This window comes from Amaranthus tricolor, chromosome 15 (genome assembly GCF_026212465.1).
Source record: "Amaranthus tricolor cultivar Red isolate AtriRed21 chromosome 15, ASM2621246v1, whole genome shotgun sequence".
In the NCBI taxonomy this organism is placed as follows: Eukaryota; Viridiplantae; Streptophyta; class Magnoliopsida; order Caryophyllales; family Amaranthaceae; genus Amaranthus; species Amaranthus tricolor.
In genome coordinates this window covers 20,538,791-20,563,183 of record NC_080061.1, presented here as the reverse complement: position 1 = coordinate 20,563,183, position 24,393 = coordinate 20,538,791, and the positions used below count along the sequence as shown (strand labels likewise).

General features: G+C 35.7%; 1 protein-coding gene across 1 annotated transcript in view; it reads right to left on the bottom strand.

The window, feature by feature from the left end:
- LOC130801139 (uncharacterized) overlaps positions 1-24,393 on the bottom strand; it is a 104,587-nt gene that overhangs the window by 75,636 nt on the left and 4,558 nt on the right. Inside the window, exons 6-8 of the mRNA XM_057664907.1 lie at positions 18,639-20,411; positions 9,397-11,169; positions 151-1,923 (exon numbers count right to left, since the gene is read on the bottom strand). Of these exons, the coding sequence (XP_057520890.1) occupies positions 151-1,923; positions 9,397-11,169; positions 18,639-20,411 (5,319 nt within the window). The remainder of the gene's footprint in view (positions 1-150; positions 1,924-9,396; positions 11,170-18,638; positions 20,412-24,393) is intronic.

The following is a 24,393-nucleotide window of genomic DNA, read 5'->3' as shown; positions in this document are numbered from 1 at the left end:
CACGGTTTGCCTTTCCGGGATGATACTCCAAAGTGAGGTCATAATCTTTCATCAATTCTAGCCACCTTCTCTGCCTCATGTTAAGCTCCTTCTGTGTAAACAGATAAGTCAAACTCTTGTGATCGGTATAGATCTTGCAAGTAGTGCCGTAGAGATAATGCCTCCAAATTTTTAAGGCAAATATGACTCCAGCTAATTCTAAATCGTGCACTGGATAGTTCTTCTCATTTGGCCTCAATTGTCTCGATGCGTAGGCAATCACTTTCCCCTCTTGCATGAGTACACAACCCAAGCCCTCTAAAGATGCGTCACTGTATACCGTGAACTCTTTCCCATCCTCGGGCAATACAAGCACTGGAGCCGTTGTCAACCTTTTCTTCAATTCTAGGAAAGCGTCTTCGCACTTTTGTGACCACACAAACTTGGTATTCTTTCGAACCAAACTGGTGATCGGTAGTGCGATCTTAGAAAACCCATCAACATATCTTCGGTAATAACCTGCCAAACCCATAAAGCTTCTTACCTCAGTTACACTAGTCGGTGCTGGCCAATCAATGATAGTCCTTATCTTCTCGGGGTCCACTGTTATGCCATCTTTTGAGATTACATGACCTAGGAAGACAACTCGATCCAACCAGAATTCACTCTTGCTCAACTTCCCATAAAAGCTTCTTTCCCTCAATCGTGTTAATACCAATCTTAAGTGCTCCTCATGATCTTTCTCTGTCTTAGAGTACACTAAGATATCATCAATGAAAACCACAACAAATTTATCAAGATAGTCATGGAATGTTCGATTCATCAAGTCCATGAATGCTGCAGGGGCATTGGTTAACCCAAACGGCATCACTCTAAACTCATAGTGCCCATATCTGGTGCGAAAAGCAGTTTTAGGAATGTCTTCCTCCGCTATCCTCAACTGATGGTAACCAGATCTCAAGTCAATTTTAGAGAAAACTCCGGCTCCTTTCAACTGGTCAAATAAATCATCAATTCTAGGAAGTGGGTACTTGTTCTTGATGGTGATTTTGTTCAGCTCCCGGTAGTCAATGCATAGCCTCAAAGACCCATCTTTCTTTTTCACAAACAACACTGGAGCTCCCCATGGTGATACACTTGGTCTGATAAACCCTTTATCTTGTAACTCCTCGAGTTGGGTTTTTAGTTCAGCCAACTCAAGTGGTGCCATTCTATATGGTGCCTTTGAAATTGGTCTTGACCCTGGAACTAGGTCAATGTGAAAATCAATCTCTCTCTTTGGAGGTAACCCAGGTAGATCATCAGGGAATACATCAGAAAATTCTCGCACTATCAAGATCTGACTTAAGTCGACCTCCTTGTATGTTGACTCGCTCATGTGGTAGACCTGGGCTTCCCCACCTCTCTTTGGAAAGGTTGTAAGCCTCTCAATCATCTCTGGCTCAATATTAGGTATGGTCCCATCACTAAAAGTTACTTGTTCCCCTGGATTGTTCCCAACCTTTACAATCCTCTCATAGCACTCAATCACTGCCCTGTGTTTACCTAGCCAGTCCATTCCTAGAATGATATCAAACCCTCCTAAGTCAAATACAATCAGGTCTACATGGAACTCCTTACCCTGGATTACTAATGGGCAATCAATCAACTTTGTATTACATGATACCGTTGATCCATCGGGTAAGTCAACTCTATGCATTATAGGGCATACATTAACAGAACAGTCCAAGGATCTCACAAATGACTTAGAAACATAAGAATTGTCGGCCCCAGAATCAAATAAGACACGGGCGGACTTACCAAGCAATAACAGTAATCCGGAAATGACTTTACCTTCTGTCTTAGGAATCAAAGTGTTAGGCTCCTCCGCTGTAGTAATGGCAAAGAATTTTGCTCCTCCCGGGCGCTGGTTCCCTTGGCCTCCAGAAGATGAGGCTTTATTGCCTCCTTTATATTCAAGGCGAAGCTGAGAGTTGTTGTTACGCTGGTTCCCTTGATTTCCTGAGTATCGTGCTCCACCATTCCCGGGGTTTCCCCGGTTCTTGCCCCAACAATCTCGAGCCAAATGACCTGGTTTTCCACAATTCAGACACACAGCCTTACCCTCACAGTTGACTCCTTTAGAGTGTCATTTCTTGCATCTATCACACAGTTGACTTTTTAGCGGGTTGGAGTTTTGTGGGATTCTGTTGCTGTTAAAGCGGTTTTGGTTTTGAAAGTTTCTGACATTTTGATTTTGATTCCCCTTGAAGTTTCCCTCAGCTTTGGGCTTCTTGCTCTGACCTCCCTGGTCTCCTCCCGATCTCTTTTTCCTCACATCTTCCTCTCTCTTACAGACCATTTCTTTCTCCACAGCATGTTCATACATAGCTTGAAAAGACTCATATTGACCCATCAACTTTTTGTAGCTAAAGTTGAGACCATTGTAGAAGCGATCCATCTTTTTCTTTTCATCAAGCACATAATCTGGCGCAAATCGAGCCAACTCCAAGAACTTGTTAGCATATTCGGTAATGCTAAGAGAATGTTGCCTCAGGTAAAGAAATTATGATTCTTTTTGTCTCTGTAGAGCTGCTGGATAGAACCTCTCCCTTAGTTTCTTCAATAAATCTTCCCATCTCCAACTGGTGGGTTGTGTTGCTCCACCAGCAGATGTGGAGGCAGCTGAGACACCTTTTAGGGCTCTCCACCAAAGCTCTGCAGGTCCCACTAGATAGAATGCTGCAAGTTTAACCTTAAGATTTTCTGGACAATTTACCACCTCAAGAATTTTCTCGGTTTCATTGATCCAATCTTCAAGGACAACTGAATCTGTAGCACCATTGTAGGTCTTAGGCCTGTGGGTAGCAAGCCTTTTGTAAAACTTAGTCTCGTCATCCACACTAGCATGTTGTTTGGCTATGAACTGGACTAATTGAGCATTGGTCTCTTGGATGACTCTGAGTTGCTCGGTTAGGAGATTCAATTGTGCTTGGGGATCCATTCCTTCCCCAATTTCCTCTAGGTTCCTGCCAAGAGGTAATAACTAATTAATAATTATGCCTTTAAGACAAATAGATATGCACTTGCATAACACACTTTCTTAACTTTATTGATTTAATGGCTTAATAACTTCATCAATTTCCATCCCATTGGATCACTTGTTTAGCAATTTCAACACTTTTAATGATCATTCCTCAACTTAATTTACCATCATGCATAGACAACTTAGCCACATAATTGGATCATCACTTGCTTACAAGAAACTTTTAAGACTTCTAGTTTACTAATGGTACTTAGTTAGTATCCTGATTTAATTTAGACTTACTACTTAAATCCTTTCTTTACCAATAATCCCTAAATTTTAAGCTCATTTCTTAATTACTTCCATTAGTTAGCTTCAACTTCTTTAAGTTAAACTCGTTCTCTAATTTTCCTGATATTTTAGACAAGCTTCCAAAGCCTTGGCTCTGATACCAACTGTAACCGCCTCGAATTATGAAGGCAAACACTAATTGGAATTTAGTATTAATCAAGCGGAAGCTTACTTTTGCCAACACAATTAAGGGGTTACTTAAAGGTTAAACTAATATTCAAGTATAATTCTTGAACCAAACCAAAGCAATATAACGGAAGTCTTAACTGTCCAAAATATAGGAAAATTACAACCAAATCGAAATAAGTCCAAAATTCAAATTACATCCTTAAAATAGTCTAAATCTAAACTAATAATCTCTCAAATAAAATAAAGAGATCTAAACAAAAGGGGAGTCATACTCCAACTCGGGTTCAACTTCCGCTCGCATATCCATTCTCCGTCGAGGTGCCATAGGGGTTTACTCTAAAAACAAAACCATTGGAAAAACATACAAAGCATAGTATCAGCAAAAAGGCTGAGTATAAACACACTGGTGTCCGTCAAACAAGTTATTAAAATCTTTCTTTTTTTTTTTATTTGAGTAAATTCATTTTGAAATATGCTTTTTCATTTGATAAATCATATTATGATTCAAATGAAGTTCAATGGCTCTATAGTAATTTAAAATTCTCATTTTTCATTATAAATCATAAGATCTCAATGGATCCAAATCAATTTCAAACTCATATCATAAGTTTACATGGGTACTCTGTGAGTCATCCTGTGACTCGTTTGGTAGTCGGTCTACCGTCCGCGACATGTCCGGCAAGTGTAACACAATGGTATTGTGAACAATACGCGCTCAGCATTGGTGAGCCGTTTAATCATGCACACAACATTTGCTGTGGCATATGTACCCGCCATTTAGGCTAAAACATTTTTTTTGTACATAATATATATCTTGTAATTTTAATAGCATTTGAAAGTCAAAAATATTAACTTTCTCCATATGATAAACATCTTTTATTTGCACATAGCAAAACATACTTTATTTGCAACTTAGCAAAATCAAATCATAATATTTCCCACATGGGTAAAACATGCTTAGCATAATCATATCATTAAACATAACCTTTGTATTATATTGGGGCATCACTAGCATGTATGGAAATTCATAGTAACAAAAAGTGATTAAAGATCAATACGATTTTTTTTAAGGAAACCACTAAAATGTTTTGTTCCAATCCTTCTTAAAGTAAATATAACTTAAAAGGGTTTTGAAATTCATTCAAAACAACTAGAATATGATTCATAAGTCTATAAAATCATTAATACAGAAGATTTCATAAAACACTATTTTCTTAAATACGAGATAGTTTTGCCGGTAATAAAATCGATAATTGATTTACAAAGTACATATTAATTCTCCAACAAGGCCCAAATTAATCAAGTCATTATAATACCTTATTTAAAATGAATTTAAGTTTGTCCCATCAAGTTATAATGGGTTATGCGTATTTATAACGATCTTACAATTATTTTCGACAATTTGGGTATTTACTGTTATTTAAATGGTCTCTTAAATCCGTAAAATTTATAAACCGTCTCATTTAAAATTAATTTATACTATGAGGCAGTAGGTTATTAATATAATTATAATTTTTTTTATATAGGTTTATTTTTACCCAAATTTAATTAACAATATTACACTTTCTAATAAATAAACATTTTCTATTATTTTGATAAATTAGTAAATAATTAATAATTTATTTTATAAAATTATACCAATGTTCCAGAAGTCATATAATATGTTTATTAGGCCATTTGAACTTATAAAACTCATGTATGATGTTTTATTATTTTGTATAGACATTTTATCGATAAATAGTATAAAATAGGTTTAAAATTATTTGAGTCCGAATAAAATATTATAAAAACTTATATGATATTCCAGAAGCTATTTTAAGGGGTATAAAATTTTAAATAACCATTAAAAATCATGTGGAATATTTTTAATAATTGATATCGTTATTTTACCGATAAATCGAATAAAATTTATTTAAGTCCATATATGGTCACGAAAATCCATATAAATTTTTGAACATGTATTTACTGCTTATATAAGTGCCTCATAAAATTTTCATGTCCAAAAGACGTCATTTAGTATTTATTTTGTATTTTACCGTTTTCAAACTTACCGATTATTAATAACCGAGTAAAAATTATTAAGGTCCTTAAATGTCAACGAAACCTTCCCAAACTCTTACCAATTTTACCTACTGTCCATATGAGTATGTGATAAAAATTTCAAGTCCATATGTCATTGTTTGGTAATTATTTTATATTTTACCATTTTACAATTTACCGTTAAACAATTTAACGATTATTCAAAAATTTAAAAAAAAATTCCAAACTAAATATATTCTGGCCAAATCTTGTTGGAGACATTATAATATATTTTTATTAATTATTTTTGATGATGAAGAGTTCATCTAATACCATGTTTTATAATAAGAGTATTTAACACCTTAAAATCCATTAAAATATCAATTTAACGAATAATCTCAAAAAAAAATATCCAAGAAATTTTCTTAACATATAGCTACTGAAAATTTCTTTTAAAATGAATTTCAAATATTTTCAAATTCATATAATCATTTCCATCACAATAACTTTCACAAAGTAGTGTTAAACATGCCTTTAAACATACAATAATTTATAAAATCAACATGCATGATGCCCACAATAATAATACATGTAATAAATTATTTCATACTCAAATTTATCATTTTGACATCATCTTTCAAGATTTAAGAACTTCTCTTTGGGAATTTTTTTTTTTTTATTTTTTTATTTTTTTAAAAAAAGTTTATACACAAACTTTCCCAACTTGTTCTTAAATCCCTTAAAAAATCACCCCATGTGACATACCTCGACTCCAAGCCTATATAATTATTCCGTAAGCTCCTACGCGTTCTTAGAAGCGGTTCTAACTTCGGGTCCTTGCCCTTCAAGTCTCAACTCCAACTCTTCAACTAAACATATTGCATTCATCCAAAAATCAATAATAAATTTGGATTTCTAACATGCACTTAACTTTTCCTAGTTAGAGTTGTTAGACTAATACTTGTGATGATTTTAACATATTTGGAGTATACTTATTATGTTGAGCAACATACTTAGTTAAGTCCCATAATTTACTTGAATCCTTTAAGTAACAAAATTTATATGTTTGTGGAAAAACATCTTCTTACTTTCTATTGTGGCCGATTTTTATAGATTTACAAGTGATGATTTTCTTAGTTTAGAGATAAAATACTCATTTTATAATGATCTTAGTTTATAGAAAGATTCATGTAAAAAAAAATGAAAAAAATGTTTTACATGAACAAGTTTTAACAAAACTAGTGGAATAAAGAAATGAGTATAACTTACTCTATACTTGGTGGATTTCTTCAAGTTTGGTGTCTATGGAAAGCTCTTAAGATGAAGATTATTTTTATGGGAGATTTGAGTTTATAAACATAAATTTTCAGAATTTTTAGATGGGTTTTTGAAGAAGATTTGATGAGAAAAGAAGGTGTTTTAGTTATTGAAAGTTTAGAGGATTCTAGTGTTTGTTCATGGATGAACTTGGGAGCAATGTGTTGGGATTTATGGCTGAATAACAATTCAGAAAATTGAGTGCTTTTGCTTCAAATATTTGCCTCTTGCATGCTTGTAATGATGCACAAGCTTTGGGTAGAACAAAAGGGGTTTTGGGTAGTGTGATTGGCTTGAGTGTGTAAGTGAACAAGGAGCTACTAAGGGGATTTGGGACAGCTATATTAGCTGCTGTTTGGGGCTGATTTGGAGTGTTTTTTGTCCTCAATTTGGTCTATTATGGTATAAGAAAGGTTTATCTAAGATAGTTTAAAGTTTGGGTAAAAATTGTTGTACATGTAACAAGTTATGTAACTTGTACTTCATGTTTAAAAATCACTTGTATATGTGAGAAATATTTAATTTACTCCCATCATGGTTATATAATATGCTTGGGTAATAATTAAATTTTTTTTGAACTGTTATGGGTAGTTGCTCAACTTTAAGTTTTACCTCCAAAGTTTACGTTACTTGTTACGATTCATAATCATGTTACGAATTAACAAGTTTCTTATCATCGTAGAGATTTTTCAAATTACTACCATCACTAATTAAATTATAATTAGTAACGAACAAATATATAAGAAAAAAAATTAGGCGCTAAAAACGACTAATGAAATCTTCTAACAATACGACTGTTTCAGTCTTCCCTTCTTACAAGAGTTTCGTCCTCGAAACTAACTCAAACTAATAGTTATAAATACATCACTCAAATAAGTAAGGGTATCTAATTAACATGTCGTCCTCTTTTTCCCAAGTAGCACTGTCGGCATCCTGTCCACTCCATAGCACTTTCACAAGTGGAATCGTGCGGCTACGGAGTTTTCTAACCTCTCGACCGAGGATCCTCAGGGGCTTTTCCTCATACTGCAAGCTTTCAACAAGCTGAATTGGCTCATACTGGAGAACATGTGATGGATCAAACACATACCGGCGCAATTGCGACACATGGAACACATTGTGAACCTTAGCTAATTGTGGGGGTAATGCTAACTCATAAGCTACCTCTCCAACTCTACGTAAAATCTCATAGGGTCCAATGTACCGAGGATCAAGCTTCCCCTGCATTCCGAACCTCTTGATTCCCTTTGTTGGCGAGACTTTAAGGAACACCTTCTCACCGACTTGGAACTCAAGTTTCCTCCTCCTACGGTCTGCGTAGGATTTCTGTCGATCTTGGGCAGCCTTCATCCGGTCTCTAATGATTCTGACTTGTTCAGCGGTCTCTCTGATCATCTCTGGTCCAACTAGCACACCAGACCTCCCGGTATCCCAATAAAGTGGTGTCCTACACCTTTGGCCATACAAGGCCTCATACGGAGCCATACCAATACTACTCTGGTAGCTATTGTTGTAGGAGAATTCTATTAATGGTAAAATATCCTCCCACGAACACTGAAAATCAAGGGCACATGCCCGAAGCATATCCTCTAGAGTCTGGATGGTCCTCTCCGTTTGCCCATTTGTAGCTGGGTGAAAAGCGGTGCTGTAATTAAGGGTCGTGCCGAATGCCCTTTGTAGCTCATTCCAAAATCGAGCCACAAATTTTGGATCTCGATCTGAAACTATTGTCATCGGTATACCATGTAGTCTAAGTACTTCTTTCACATAAGCATCGGCCAATTGTTTTGCTTTCCAAGTTACTTTCGCAGGAATAAATCTGGCAGTCTTAGTGAGTCGATCAACAATCACCCAAATAGAATCATTTCCTCTTCTCGAACGGGGCAATCCAACAACAAAGTCCATACTCACTGATTCCCACTTCCACTTAGGCACGGGAAGTGGTTGCAATTCCCCTGGAGTGCGCTGGTGGTCAATCTTGACTTGCTGACATACTAGACATCGAGCTATGAAATCCTCAACATCCTTCTTCATGTTCATCCACCAAAAGTATTGTTTTAAATCTGCTAGCATCTTATCCCGTCCTGGGTGGACAGAATACATAGTCGAATGTGCCTCCTTGAGTATTTTCTCTATCAATTCAGGATCTCGAGGCACGCATAACCTTCCCTCTAGATGAATACTCCCATCTTTAGCAATTCTGAAGTCTTTAACTGCACCCTTTTCAATACCAATCTTCAACTCTGACAAGAAGTCATCATACTGTTGTAGCTCACGGATCTCCTCATGTAGGCTCGGTGTTGTACTCATAGAATTGAGAACGCTGTCGTATGATCCCTTCTTAACCACAATCAATTCTAGCTCCTTCATCTCCACATAAATCTCGTAGGGCACTGAAATTAGTCCATTAATGACCATTCTCGGTTTTCGGCTTAAGGCATCTGCTACACGGTTTGCCTTTCCGGGATGATACTCCAAAGTGAGGTCATAATCTTTCATCAATTCTAGCCACCTTCTCTGCCTCATGTTAAGCTCCTTCTGTGTAAACAGATAAGTCAAACTCTTGTGATCGGTATAGATCTTGCAAGTAGTGCCGTAGAGATAATGCCTCCAAATTTTTAAGGCAAATATGACTCCAGCTAATTCTAAATCGTGCACTGGATAGTTCTTCTCATTTGGCCTCAATTGTCTCGATGCGTAGGCAATCACTTTCCCCTCTTGCATGAGTACACAACCCAAGCCCTCTAAAGATGCGTCACTGTATACCGTGAACTCTTTCCCATCCTCGGGCAATACAAGCACTGGAGCCGTTGTCAACCTTTTCTTCAATTCTAGGAAAGCGTCTTCGCACTTTTGTGACCACACAAACTTGGTATTCTTTCGAACCAAACTGGTGATCGGTAGTGCGATCTTAGAAAACCCATCAACATATCTTCGGTAATAACCTGCCAAACCCATAAAGCTTCTTACCTCAGTTACACTAGTCGGTGCTGGCCAATCAATGATAGTCCTTATCTTCTCGGGGTCCACTGTTATGCCATCTTTTGAGATTACATGACCTAGGAAGACAACTCGATCCAACCAGAATTCACTCTTGCTCAACTTCCCATAAAAGCTTCTTTCCCTCAATCGTGTTAATACCAATCTTAAGTGCTCCTCATGATCTTTCTCTGTCTTAGAGTACACTAAGATATCATCAATGAAAACCACAACAAATTTATCAAGATAGTCATGGAATGTTCGATTCATCAAGTCCATGAATGCTGCAGGGGCATTGGTTAACCCAAACGGCATCACTCTAAACTCATAGTGCCCATATCTGGTGCGAAAAGCAGTTTTAGGAATGTCTTCCTCCGCTATCCTCAACTGATGGTAACCAGATCTCAAGTCAATTTTAGAGAAAACTCCGGCTCCTTTCAACTGGTCAAATAAATCATCAATTCTAGGAAGTGGGTACTTGTTCTTGATGGTGATTTTGTTCAGCTCCCGGTAGTCAATGCATAGCCTCAAAGACCCATCTTTCTTTTTCACAAACAACACTGGAGCTCCCCATGGTGATACACTTGGTCTGATAAACCCTTTATCTTGTAACTCCTCGAGTTGGGTTTTTAGTTCAGCCAACTCAAGTGGTGCCATTCTATATGGTGCCTTTGAAATTGGTCTTGACCCTGGAACTAGGTCAATGTGAAAATCAATCTCTCTCTTTGGAGGTAACCCAGGTAGATCATCAGGGAATACATCAGAAAATTCTCGCACTATCAAGATCTGACTTAAGTCGACCTCCTTGTATGTTGACTCGCTCATGTGGTAGACCTGGGCTTCCCCACCTCTCTTTGGAAAGGTTGTAAGCCTCTCAATCATCTCTGGCTCAATATTAGGTATGGTCCCATCACTAAAAGTTACTTGTTCCCCTGGATTGTTCCCAACCTTTACAATCCTCTCATAGCACTCAATCACTGCCCTGTGTTTACCTAGCCAGTCCATTCCTAGAATGATATCAAACCCTCCTAAGTCAAATACAATCAGGTCTACATGGAACTCCTTACCCTGGATTACTAATGGGCAATCAATCAACTTTGTATTACATGATACCGTTGATCCATCGGGTAAGTCAACTCTATGCATTATAGGGCATACATTAACAGAACAGTCCAAGGATCTCACAAATGACTTAGAAACATAAGAATTGTCGGCCCCAGAATCAAATAAGACACGGGCGGACTTACCAAGCAATAACAGTAATCCGGAAATGACTTTACCTTCTGTCTTAGGAATCAAAGTGTTAGGCTCCTCCGCTGTAGTAATGGCAAAGAATTTTGCTCCTCCCGGGCGCTGGTTCCCTTGGCCTCCAGAAGATGAGGCTTTATTGCCTCCTTTATATTCAAGGCGAAGCTGAGAGTTGTTGTTACGCTGGTTCCCTTGATTTCCTGAGTATCGTGCTCCACCATTCCCGGGGTTTCCCCGGTTCTTGCCCCAACAATCTCGAGCCAAATGACCTGGTTTTCCACAATTCAGACACACAGCCTTACCCTCACAGTTGACTCCTTTAGAGTGTCATTTCTTGCATCTATCACACAGTTGACTTTTTAGCGGGTTGGAGTTTTGTGGGATTCTGTTGCTGTTAAAGCGGTTTTGGTTTTGAAAGTTTCTGACATTTTGATTTTGATTCCCCTTGAAGTTTCCCTCAGCTTTGGGCTTCTTGCTCTGACCTCCCTGGTCTCCTCCCGATCTCTTTTTCCTCACATCTTCCTCTCTCTTACAGACCATTTCTTTCTCCACAGCATGTTCATACATAGCTTGAAAAGACTCATATTGACCCATCAACTTTTTGTAGCTAAAGTTGAGACCATTGTAGAAGCGATCCATCTTTTTCTTTTCATCAAGCACATAATCTGGCGCAAATCGAGCCAACTCCAAGAACTTGTTAGCATATTCGGTAATGCTAAGAGAATGTTGCCTCAGGTAAAGAAATTATGATTCTTTTTGTCTCTGTAGAGCTGCTGGATAGAACCTCTCCCTTAGTTTCTTCAATAAATCTTCCCATCTCCAACTGGTGGGTTGTGTTGCTCCACCAGCAGATGTGGAGGCAGCTGAGACACCTTTTAGGGCTCTCCACCAAAGCTCTGCAGGTCCCACTAGATAGAATGCTGCAAGTTTAACCTTAAGATTTTCTGGACAATTTACCACCTCAAGAATTTTCTCGGTTTCATTGATCCAATCTTCAAGGACAACTGAATCTGTAGCACCATTGTAGGTCTTAGGCCTGTGGGTAGCAAGCCTTTTGTAAAACTTAGTCTCGTCATCCACACTAGCATGTTGTTTGGCTATGAACTGGACTAATTGAGCATTGGTCTCTTGGATGACTCTGAGTTGCTCGGTTAGGAGATTCAATTGTGCTTGGGGATCCATTCCTTCCCCAATTTCCTCTAGGTTCCTGCCAAGAGGTAATAACTAATTAATAATTATGCCTTTAAGACAAATAGATATGCACTTGCATAACACACTTTCTTAACTTTATTGATTTAATGGCTTAATAACTTCATCAATTTCCATCCCATTGGATCACTTGTTTAGCAATTTCAACACTTTTAATGATCATTCCTCAACTTAATTTACCATCATGCATAGACAACTTAGCCACATAATTGGATCATCACTTGCTTACAAGAAACTTTTAAGACTTCTAGTTTACTAATGGTACTTAGTTAGTATCCTGATTTAATTTAGACTTACTACTTAAATCCTTTCTTTACCAATAATCCCTAAATTTTAAGCTCATTTCTTAATTACTTCCATTAGTTAGCTTCAACTTCTTTAAGTTAAACTCGTTCTCTAATTTTCCTGATATTTTAGACAAGCTTCCAAAGCCTTGGCTCTGATACCAACTGTAACCGCCTCGAATTATGAAGGCAAACACTAATTGGAATTTAGTATTAATCAAGCGGAAGCTTACTTTTGCCAACACAATTAAGGGGTTACTTAAAGGTTAAACTAATATTCAAGTATAATTCTTGAACCAAACCAAAGCAATATAACGGAAGTCTTAACTGTCCAAAATATAGGAAAATTACAACCAAATCGAAATAAGTCCAAAATTCAAATTACATCCTTAAAATAGTCTAAATCTAAACTAATAATCTCTCAAATAAAATAAAGAGATCTAAACAAAAGGGGAGTCATACTCCAACTCGGGTTCAACTTCCGCTCGCATATCCATTCTCCGTCGAGGTGCCATAGGGGTTTACTCTAAAAACAAAACCATTGGAAAAACATACAAAGCATAGTATCAGCAAAAAGGCTGAGTATAAACACACTGGTGTCCGTCAAACAAGTTATTAAAATCTTTCTTTTTTTTTTTATTTGAGTAAATTCATTTTGAAATATGCTTTTTCATTTGATAAATCATATTATGATTCAAATGAAGTTCAATGGCTCTATAGTAATTTAAAATTCTCATTTTTCATTATAAATCATAAGATCTCAATGGATCCAAATCAATTTCAAACTCATATCATAAGTTTACATGGGTACTCTGTGAGTCATCCTGTGACTCGTTTGGTAGTCGGTCTACCGTCCGCGACATGTCCGGCAAGTGTAACACAATGGTATTGTGAACAATACGCGCTCAGCATTGGTGAGCCGTTTAATCATGCACACAACATTTGCTGTGGCATATGTACCCGCCATTTAGGCTAAAACATTTTTTTTGTACATAATATATATCTTGTAATTTTAATAGCATTTGAAAGTCAAAAATATTAACTTTCTCCATATGATAAACATCTTTTATTTGCACATAGCAAAACATACTTTATTTGCAACTTAGCAAAATCAAATCATAATATTTCCCACATGGGTAAAACATGCTTAGCATAATCATATCATTAAACATAACCTTTGTATTATATTGGGGCATCACTAGCATGTATGGAAATTCATAGTAACAAAAAGTGATTAAAGATCAATACGATTTTTTTAAGGAAACCACTAAAATGTTTTGTTCCAATCCTTCTTAAAGTAAATATAACTTAAAAGGGTTTTGAAATTCATTCAAAACAACTAGAATATGATTCATAAGTCTATAAAATCATTAATACAGAAGATTTCATAAAACACTATTTTCTTAAATACGAGATAGTTTTGCCGGTAATAAAATCGATAATTGATTTACAAAGTACATATTAATTCTCCAACAAGGCCCAAATTAATCAAGTCATTATAATACCTTATTTAAAATGAATTTAAGTTTGTCCCATCAAGTTATAATGGGTTATGCGTATTTATAACGATCTTACAATTATTTTCGACAATTTGGGTATTTACTGTTATTTAAATGGTCTCTTAAATCCGTAAAATTTATAAACCGTCTCATTTAAAATTAATTTATACTATGAGGCAGTAGGTTATTAATATAATTATAATTTTTTTTATATAGGTTTATTTTTACCCAAATTTATTTAACAATATTACACTTTCTAATAAATAAACATTTTCTATTATTTTGATAAATTAGTAAATAATTAATAATTTATTTTATAAAATTATACCAATGTTCCAGAAGTCATATAATATGTTTATTAGGCCATTTGAACTTATAAAACTCATGTATGATGTTTTATTATTTTGTATAGACATTTTATCGATAAATAGTATAAAATAGGTTTAAAATTATTTGAGTCCGAATAAAATATTATAAAAACTTATATGATATTCCAGAAGCTATTTTAAGGGGTATAAAATTTTAAATAACCATTAAAAATCATGTGGAATATTTTTAATAATTGATATCGTTATTTTACCGATAAATCGAATAAAATTTATTTAAGTCCATATATGGTCACGAAAATCCATATAAATTTTTGAACATGTATTTACTGCTTATATAAGTGCCTCATAAAATTTTCATGTCCAAAAGACGTCATTTAGTATTTATTTTGTATTTTACCGTTTTCAAACTTACCGATTATTAATAACCGAGTAAAAATTATTAAGGTCCTTAAATGTCAACGAAACCTTCCCAAACTCTTACCAATTTTACCTACTGTCCATATGAGTATGTGATAAAAATTTCAAGTCCATATGTCATTGTTTGGTAATTATTTTATATTTTACCATTTTACAATTTACCGTTAAACAATTTAACGATTATTCAAAAATTTAAAAAAAAATTCCAAACTAAATATATTCTGGCCAAATCTTGTTGGAGACATTATAATATATTTTTATTAATTATTTTTGATGATGAAGAGTTCATCTAATACCATGTTTTATAATAAGAGTATTTAACACCTTAAAATCCATTAAAATATCAATTTAACGAATAATCTCAAAAAAAAATATCCAAGAAATTTTCTTAACATATAGCTACTGAAAATTTCTTTTAAAATGAATTTCAAATATTTTCAAATTCATATAATCATTTCCATCACAATAACTTTCACAAAGTAGTGTTAAACATGCCTTTAAACATACAATAATTTATAAAATCAACATGCATGATGCCCACAATAATAATACATGTAATAAATTATTTCATACTCAAATTTATCATTTTGACATCATCTTTCAAGATTTAAGAACTTCTCTTTGGGAATTTTTTTTTTTTATTTTTTTATTTTTTAAAAAAAGTTTATACACAAACTTTCCCAACTTGTTCTTAAATCCCTTAAAAAATCACCCCATGTGACATACCTCGACTCCAAGCCTATATAATTATTCCGTAAGCTCCTACGCGTTCTTAGAAGCGGTTCTAACTTCGGGTCCTTGCCCTTCAAGTCTCAACTCCAACTCTTCAACTAAACATATTGCATTCATCCAAAAATCAATAATAAATTTGGATTTCTAACATGCACTTAACTTTTCCTAGTTAGAGTTGTTAGACTAATACTTGTGATGATTTTAACATATTTGGAGTATACTTATTGTGTTGAGCAACATACTTAGTTAAGTCCCATAATTTACTTGAATCCTTTAAGTAACAAAATTTATATGTTTGTGGAAAAACATCTTCTTACTTTCTATTGTGGCCGATTTTTATAGATTTACAAGTGATGATTTTCTTAGTTTAGAGATAAAATACTCATTTTATAATGATCTTAGTTTATAGAAAGATTCATGTAAAAAAAATGAAAAAAATGTTTTACATGAACAAGTTTTAACAAAACTAGTGGAATAAAGAAATGAGTATAACTTACTCTATACTTGGTGGATTTCTTCAAGTTTGGTGTCTATGGAAAGCTCTTAAGATGAAGATTATTTTTATGGGAGATTTGAGTTTATAAACATAAATTTTCAGAATTTTTAGATGGGTTTTTGAAGAAGATTTGATGAGAAAAGAAGGTGTTTTAGTTATTGAAAGTTTAGAGGATTCTAGTGTTTGTTCATGGATGAACTTGGGAGCAATGTGTTGGGATTTATGGCTGAATAACAATTCAGAAAATTGAGTGCTTTTGCTTCAAATATTTGCCTCTTGCATGCTTGTAATGATGCACAAGCTTTGGGTAGAACAAAAGGGGTTTTGGGTAGTGTGATTGGCTTGAGTGTGTAAGTGAACAAGGAGCTACTAAGGGGATTTGGGACAGCTATATTAGCTGCTGTTTGGGGCTGATTTGGAGTGTTTTTCGTCCTCAATTTGGTCTATTATGGTATAAGAAAGGTTTATCTAAGATAGTTTAAAGTTTGGGTAAAAATTGTTGTACATGTAACAAGTTATGTAACTTGTACTTCATGTTTAAAAATCACTTGTATATGTGAGAAATATTTAATTTACTCCCATCATGGTTATATAATATGCTTGGGTAATAATTAAATTTTTTTTGAACTGTTATGGGTAGTTGCTCAACTTTAAGTTTTACCTCCAAAGTTTACGTTACTTGTTACGATTCATAATCATGTTACGAATTAACAAGTTTCTTATCATCGTAGAGATTTTTCAAATTACTACCATCACTAATTAAATTATAATTAGTAACGAACAAATATATAAGAAAAAAAATTAGGCGCTAAAAACGACTAATGAAATCTTCTAACAATACGACTGTTTCAGTCTTCCCTTCTTACAAGAGTTTCGTCCTCGAAACTAACTCAAACTAATAGTTATAAATACATCACTCAAATAAGTAAGGGTATCTAATTAACATGTCGTCCTCTTTTTCCCAAGTAGCACTGTCGGCATCCTGTCCACTCCATAGCACTTTCACAAGTGGAATCGTGCGGCTACGGAGTTTTCTAACCTCTCGACCGAGGATCCTCAGGGGCTTTTCCTCATACTGCAAGCTTTCAACAAGCTGAATTGGCTCATACTGGAGAACATGTGATGGATCAAACACATACCGGCGCAATTGCGACACATGGAACACATTGTGAACCTTAGCTAATTGTGGGGGTAATGCTAACTCATAAGCTACCTCTCCAACTCTACGTAAAATCTCATAGGGTCCAATGTACCGAGGATCAAGCTTCCCCTGCATTCCGAACCTCTTGATTCCCTTTGTTGGCGAGACTTTAAGGAACACCTTCTCACCGACTTGGAACTCAAGTTTCCTCCTCCTACGGTCTGCGTAGGATTTCTGTCGATCTTGGGCAGCCTTCATCCGGTCTCTAATGATTCTGACTTGTTCAGCGGTCTCTCTGATCATCTCTGGTCCAACTAGCACACCAGACCTCCCGGTATCCCAATAAAGTGGTGTCCTACACCTTTGGCCATACAAGGCCTCATACGGAGCCATACCAATACTACTCTGGTAGCTATTGTTGTAGGAGAATTCTATTAATGGTAAAATATCCTCCCACGAACACTGAAAATCAAGGGCACATGCCCGAAGCATATCCTCTAGAGTCTGGATGGTCCTCTCCGTTTGCCCATTTGTAGCTGGGTGAAAAGCGGTGCTGTAATTAAGGGTCGTGCCGAATGCCCTTTGTAGCTCATTCCAAAATCGAGCCACAAATTTTGGATCTCGATCTGAAACTATTGTCATCGGTATACCATGTAGTCTAAGTACTTCTTTCACATAAGCATCGGCCAATTGTTTTGCTTTCCAAGTTACTTTCGCAGGAATAAATCTGGCAGTCTTAGTGAGTCGATCAACAATCACCCAAATAGAATCATTTCCTCTTCTCGAACGGGGCAATCCAACAACAAAGTCCATACTCACTGATTCCCACTTCCACTTAGGCACGGGAAGTGGTTGCAATTCCCCTGGAGTGCGCTGGTGGTCAATCTTGACTTGCTGACATACTAGACATCGAGCTATGAAATCCTCAACATCCTTCTTCATGTTCATCCACCAAAAGTATTGTTTTAAATCTGCTAGCATCTTATCCCGTCCTGGGTGGACAGAATACATAGTCGAATGTGCCTCCTTGAGTATTTTCTCTATCAATTCAGGATCTCGAGGCACGCATAACCTTCCCTCTAGATGAATACTCCCATCTTTAGCAATTCTGAAGTCTTTAACTGCACCCTTTTCAATACCAATCTTCAACTCTGACAAGAAGTCATCATACTGTTGTAGCTCACGGATCTCCTCATGTAGGCTCGGTGTTGTACTCATAGAATTGAGAACGCTGTCGTATGATCCCTTCTTAACCACAATCAATTCTAGCTCCTTCATCTCCACATAAATCTCGTAGGGCACTGAAATTAGTCCATTAATGACCATTCTCGGTTTTCGGCTTAAGGCATCTGCTACACGGTTTGCCTTTCCGGGATGATACTCCAAAGTGAGGTCATAATCTTTCATCAATTCTAGCCACCTTCTCTGCCTCATGTTAAGCTCCTTCTGTGTAAACAGATAAGTCAAACTCTTGTGATCGGTATAGATCTTGCAAGTAGTGCCGTAGAGATAATGCCTCCAAATTTTTAAGGCAAATATGACTCCAGCTAATTCTAAATCGTGCACTGGATAGTTCTTCTCATTTGGCCTCAATTGTCTCGATGCGTAGGCAATCACTTTCCCCTCTTGCATGAGTACACAACCCAAGCCCTCTAAAGATGCGTCACTGTATACCGTGAACTCTTTCCCATCCTCGGGCAATACAAGCACTGGAGCCGTTGTCAACCTTTTCTTCAATTCTAGGAAAGCGTCTTCGCACTTTTGTGACCACACAAACTTGGTATTCTTTCGAACCAAACTGGTGATCGGTAGTGCGATCTTAGAAAACCCATCAACATATCTTCGGTAATAACCTGCCAAACCCATAAAGCTTCTTACCTCAGTTACACTAGTCGGTGCTGGCCAATCAATGATAGTCCTTATCTTCTCGGGGTCCACTGTTATGCCATCTTTTGAGATTACATGACCTAGGAAGACAACTCGATCCAACCAGAATTCACTCTTGCTCAACTTCCCATAAAAGCTTCTTTCCCTCAATCGTGTTAATACCAATCTTAAGTGCTCCTCATGATCTTTCTCTGTCTTAGAGTACACTAAGATATCATCAATGAAAACCACAACAAATTTATCAAGATAGTCATGGAATGTTCGATTCATCAAGTCCATGAATGCTGCAGGGGCATTGGTTAACCCAAACGGCATCACTCTAAACTCATAGTGCCCATATCTGGTGCGAAAAGCAGTTTTAGGAATGTCTTCCTCCGCTATCCTCAACTGATGGTAACCAGATCTCAAGTCAATTTTAGAGAAAACTCCGGCTCCTTTCAACTGGTCAAATAAATCATCAATTCTAGGAAGTGGGTACTTGTTCTTGATGGTGATTTTGTTCAGCTCCCGGTAGTCAATGCATAGCCTCAAAGACCCATCTTTCTTTTTCACAAACAACACTGGAGCTCCCCATGGTGATACACTTGGTCTGATAAACCCTTTATCTTGTAACTCCTCGAGTTGGGTTTTTAGTTCAGCCAACTCAAGTGGTGCCATTCTATATGGTGCCTTTGAAATTGGTCTTGACCCTGGAACTAGGTCAATGTGAAAATCAATCTCTCTCTTTGGAGGTAACCCAGGTAGATCATCAGGGAATACATCAGAAAATTCTCGCACTATCAAGATCTGACTTAAGTCGACCTCCTTGTATGTTGACTCGCTCATGTGGTAGACCTGGGCTTCCCCACCTCTCTTTGGAAAGGTTGTAAGCCTCTCAATCATCTCTGGCTCAATATTAGGTATGGTCCCATCACTAAAAGTTACTTGTTCCCCTGGATTGTTCCCAACCTTTACAATCCTCTCATAGCACTCAATCACTGCCCTGTGTTTACCTAGCCAGTCCATTCCTAGAATGATATCAAACCCTCCTAAGTCAAATACAATCAGGTCTACATGGAACTCCTTACCCTGGATTACTAATGGGCAATCAATCAACTTTGTATTACATGATACCGTTGATCCATCGGGTAAGTCAACTCTATGCATTATAGGGCATACATTAACAGAACAGTCCAAGGATCTCACAAATGACTTAGAAACATAAGAATTGTCGGCCCCAGAATCAAATAAGACACGGGCGGACTTACCAAGCAATAACAGTAATCCGGAAATGACTTTACCTTCTGTCTTAGGAATCAAAGTGTTAGGCTCCTCCGCTGTAGTAATGGCAAAGAATTTTGCTCCTCCCGGGCGCTGGTTCCCTTGGCCTCCAGAAGATGAGGCTTTATTGCCTCCTTTATATTCAAGGCGAAGCTGAGAGTTGTTGTTACGCTGGTTCCCTTGATTTCCTGAGTATCGTGCTCCACCATTCCCGGGGTTTCCCCGGTTCTTGCCCCAACAATCTCGAGCCAAATGACCTGGTTTTCCACAATTCAGACACACAGCCTTACCCTCACAGTTGACTCCTTTAGAGTGTCATTTCTTGCATCTATCACACAGTTGACTTTTTAGCGGGTTGGAGTTTTGTGGGATTCTGTTGCTGTTAAAGCGGTTTTGGTTTTGAAAGTTTCTGACATTTTGATTTTGATTCCCCTTGAAGTTTCCCTCAGCTTTGGGCTTCTTGCTCTGACCTCCCTGGTCTCCTCCCGATCTCTTTTTCCTCACATCTTCCTCTCTCTTACAGACCATTTCTTTCTCCACAGCATGTTCATACATAGCTTGAAAAGACTCATATTGACCCATCAACTTTTTGTAGCTAAAGTTGAGACCATTGTAGAAGCGATCCATCTTTTTCTTTTCATCAAGCACATAATCTGGCGCAAATCGAGCCAACTCCAAGAACTTGTTAGCATATTCGGTAATGCTAAGAGAATGTTGCCTCAGGTAAAGAAATTATGATTCTTTTTGTCTCTGTAGAGCTGCTGGATAGAACCTCTCCCTTAGTTTCTTCAATAAATCTTCCCATCTCCAACTGGTGGGTTGTGTTGCTCCACCAGCAGATGTGGAGGCAGCTGAGACACCTTTTAGGGCTCTCCACCAAAGCTCTGCAGGTCCCACTAGATAGAATGCTGCAAGTTTAACCTTAAGATTTTCTGGACAATTTACCACCTCAAGAATTTTCTCGGTTTCATTGATCCAATCTTCAAGGACAACTGAATCTGTAGCACCATTGTAGGTCTTAGGCCTGTGGGTAGCAAGCCTTTTGTAAAACTTAGTCTCGTCATCCACACTAGCATGTTGTTTGGCTATGAACTGGACTAATTGAGCATTGGTCTCTTGGATGACTCTGAGTTGCTCGGTTAGGAGATTCAATTGTGCTTGGGGATCCATTCCTTCCCCAATTTCCTCTAGGTTCCTGCCAAGAGGTAATAACTAATTAATAATTATGCCTTTAAGACAAATAGATATGCACTTGCATAACACACTTTCTTAACTTTATTGATTTAATGGCTTAATAACTTCATCAATTTCCATCCCATTGGATCACTTGTTTAGCAATTTCAACACTTTTAATGATCATTCCTCAACTTAATTTACCATCATGCATAGACAACTTAGCCACATAATTGGATCATCACTTGCTTACAAGAAACTTTTAAGACTTCTAGTTTACTAATGGTACTTAGTTAGTATCCTGATTTAATTTAGACTTACTACTTAAATCCTTTCTTTACCAATAATCCCTAAATTTTAAGCTCATTTCTTAATTACTTCCATTAGTTAGCTTCAACTTCTTTAAGTTAAACTCGTTCTCTAATTTTCCTGATATTTTAGACAAGCTTCCAAAGCCTTGGCTCTGATACCAACTGTAACCGCCTCGAATTATGAAGGCAAACACTAATTGGAATTTAGTATTAATCAAGCGGAAGCTTACTTTTGCCAACACAATTAAGGGGTTACTTAAAGGTTAAACTAATATTCAAGTATAATTCTTGAACCAAACCAAAGCAATATAACGGAAGTCTTAACTGTCCAAAATATAGGAAAATTACAACCAAATCGAAATAAGTCCAAAATTCAAATTACATCCTTAAAATAGTCTAAATCTAAACTAATAATCTCTCAAATAAAATAAAGAGATCTAAACAAAAGGGGAGTCATACTCCAACTCGGGTTCAACTTCCGCTCGCATATCCATTCTCCGTCGAGGTGCCATAGGGGTTTACTCTAAAAACAAAACCATTGGAAAAACATACAAAGCATAGTATCAGCAAAAAGGCTGAGTATAAACACACTGGTGTCCGTCAAACAAGTTATTAAAATCTTTCTTTTTTTTTTTATTTGAGTAAATTCATTTTGAAATATGCTTTTTCATTTGATAAATCATATTATGATTCAAATGAAGTTCAATGGCTCTATAGTAATTTAAAATTCTCATTTTTCATTATAAATCATAAGATCTCAATGGATCCAAATCAATTTCAAACTCATATCATAAGTTTACATGGGTACTCTGTGAGTCATCCTGTGACTCGTTTGGTAGTCGGTCTACCGTCCGCGACATGTCCGGCAAGTGTAACACAATGGTATTGTGAACAATACGCGCTCAGCATTGGTGAGCCGTTTAATCATGCACACAACATTTGCTGTGGCATATGTACCCGCCATTTAGGCTAAAACATTTTTTTTGTACATAATATATATCTTGTAATTTTAATAGCATTTGAAAGTCAAAAATATTAACTTTCTCCATATGATAAACATCTTTTATTTGCACATAGCAAAACATACTTTATTTGCAACTTAGCAAAATCAAATCATAATATTTCCCACATGGGTAAAACATGCTTAGCATAATCATATCATTAAACATAACCTTTGTATTATATTGGGGCATCACTAGCATGTATGGAAATTCATAGTAACAAAAAGTGATTAAAGATCAATACGATTTTTTTAAGGAAACCACTAAAATGTTTTGTTCCAATCCTTCTTAAAGTAAATATAACTTAAAAGGGTTTTGAAATTCATTCAAAACAACTAGAATATGATTCATAAGTCTATAAAATCATTAATACAGAAGATTTCATAAAACACTATTTTCTTAAATACGAGATAGTTTTGCCGGTAATAAAATCGATAATTGATTTACAAAGTACATATTAATTCTCCAACAAGGCCCAAATTAATCAAGTCATTATAATACCTTATTTAAAATGAATTTAAGTTTGTCCCATCAAGTTATAATGGGTTATGCGTATTTATAACGATCTTACAATTATTTTCGACAATTTGGGTATTTACTGTTATTTAAATGGTCTCTTAAATCCGTAAAATTTATAAACCGTCTCATTTAAAATTAATTTATACTATGAGGCAGTAGGTTATTAATATAATTATAATTTTTTTTATATAGGTTTATTTTTACCCAAATTTAATTAACAATATTACACTTTCTAATAAATAAACATTTTCTATTATTTTGATAAATTAGTAAATAATTAATAATTTATTTTATAAAATTATACCAATGTTCCAGAAGTCATATAATATGTTTATTAGGCCATTTGAACTTATAAAACTCATGTATGATGTTTTATTATTTTGTATAGACATTTTATCGATAAATAGTATAAAATAGGTTTAAAATTATTTGAGTCCGAATAAAATATTATAAAAACTTATATGATATTCCAGAAGCTATTTTAAGGGGTATAAAATTTTAAATAACCATTAAAAATCATGTGGAATATTTTTAATAATTGATATCGTTATTTTACCGATAAATCGAATAAAATTTATTTAAGTCCATATATGGTCACGAAAATCCATATAAATTTTTGAACATGTATTTACTGCTTATATAAGTGCCTCATAAAATTTTCATGTCCAAAAGACGTCATTTAGTATTTATTTTGTATTTTACCGTTTTCAAACTTACCGATTATTAATAACCGAGTAAAAATTATTAAGGTCCTTAAATGTCAACGAAACCTTCCCAAACTCTTACCAATTTTACCTACTGTCCATATGAGTATGTGATAAAAATTTCAAGTCCATATGTCATTGTTTGGTAATTATTTTATATTTTACCATTTTACAATTTACCGTTAAACAATTTAACGATTATTCAAAAATTTAAAAAAAAATTCCAAACTAAATATATTCTGGCCAAATCTTGTTGGAGACATTATAATATATTTTTATTAATTATTTTTGATGATGAAGAGTTCATCTAATACCATGTTTTATAATAAGAGTATTTAACACCTTAAAATCCATTAAAATATCAATTTAACGAATAATCTCAAAAAAAAATATCCAAGAAATTTT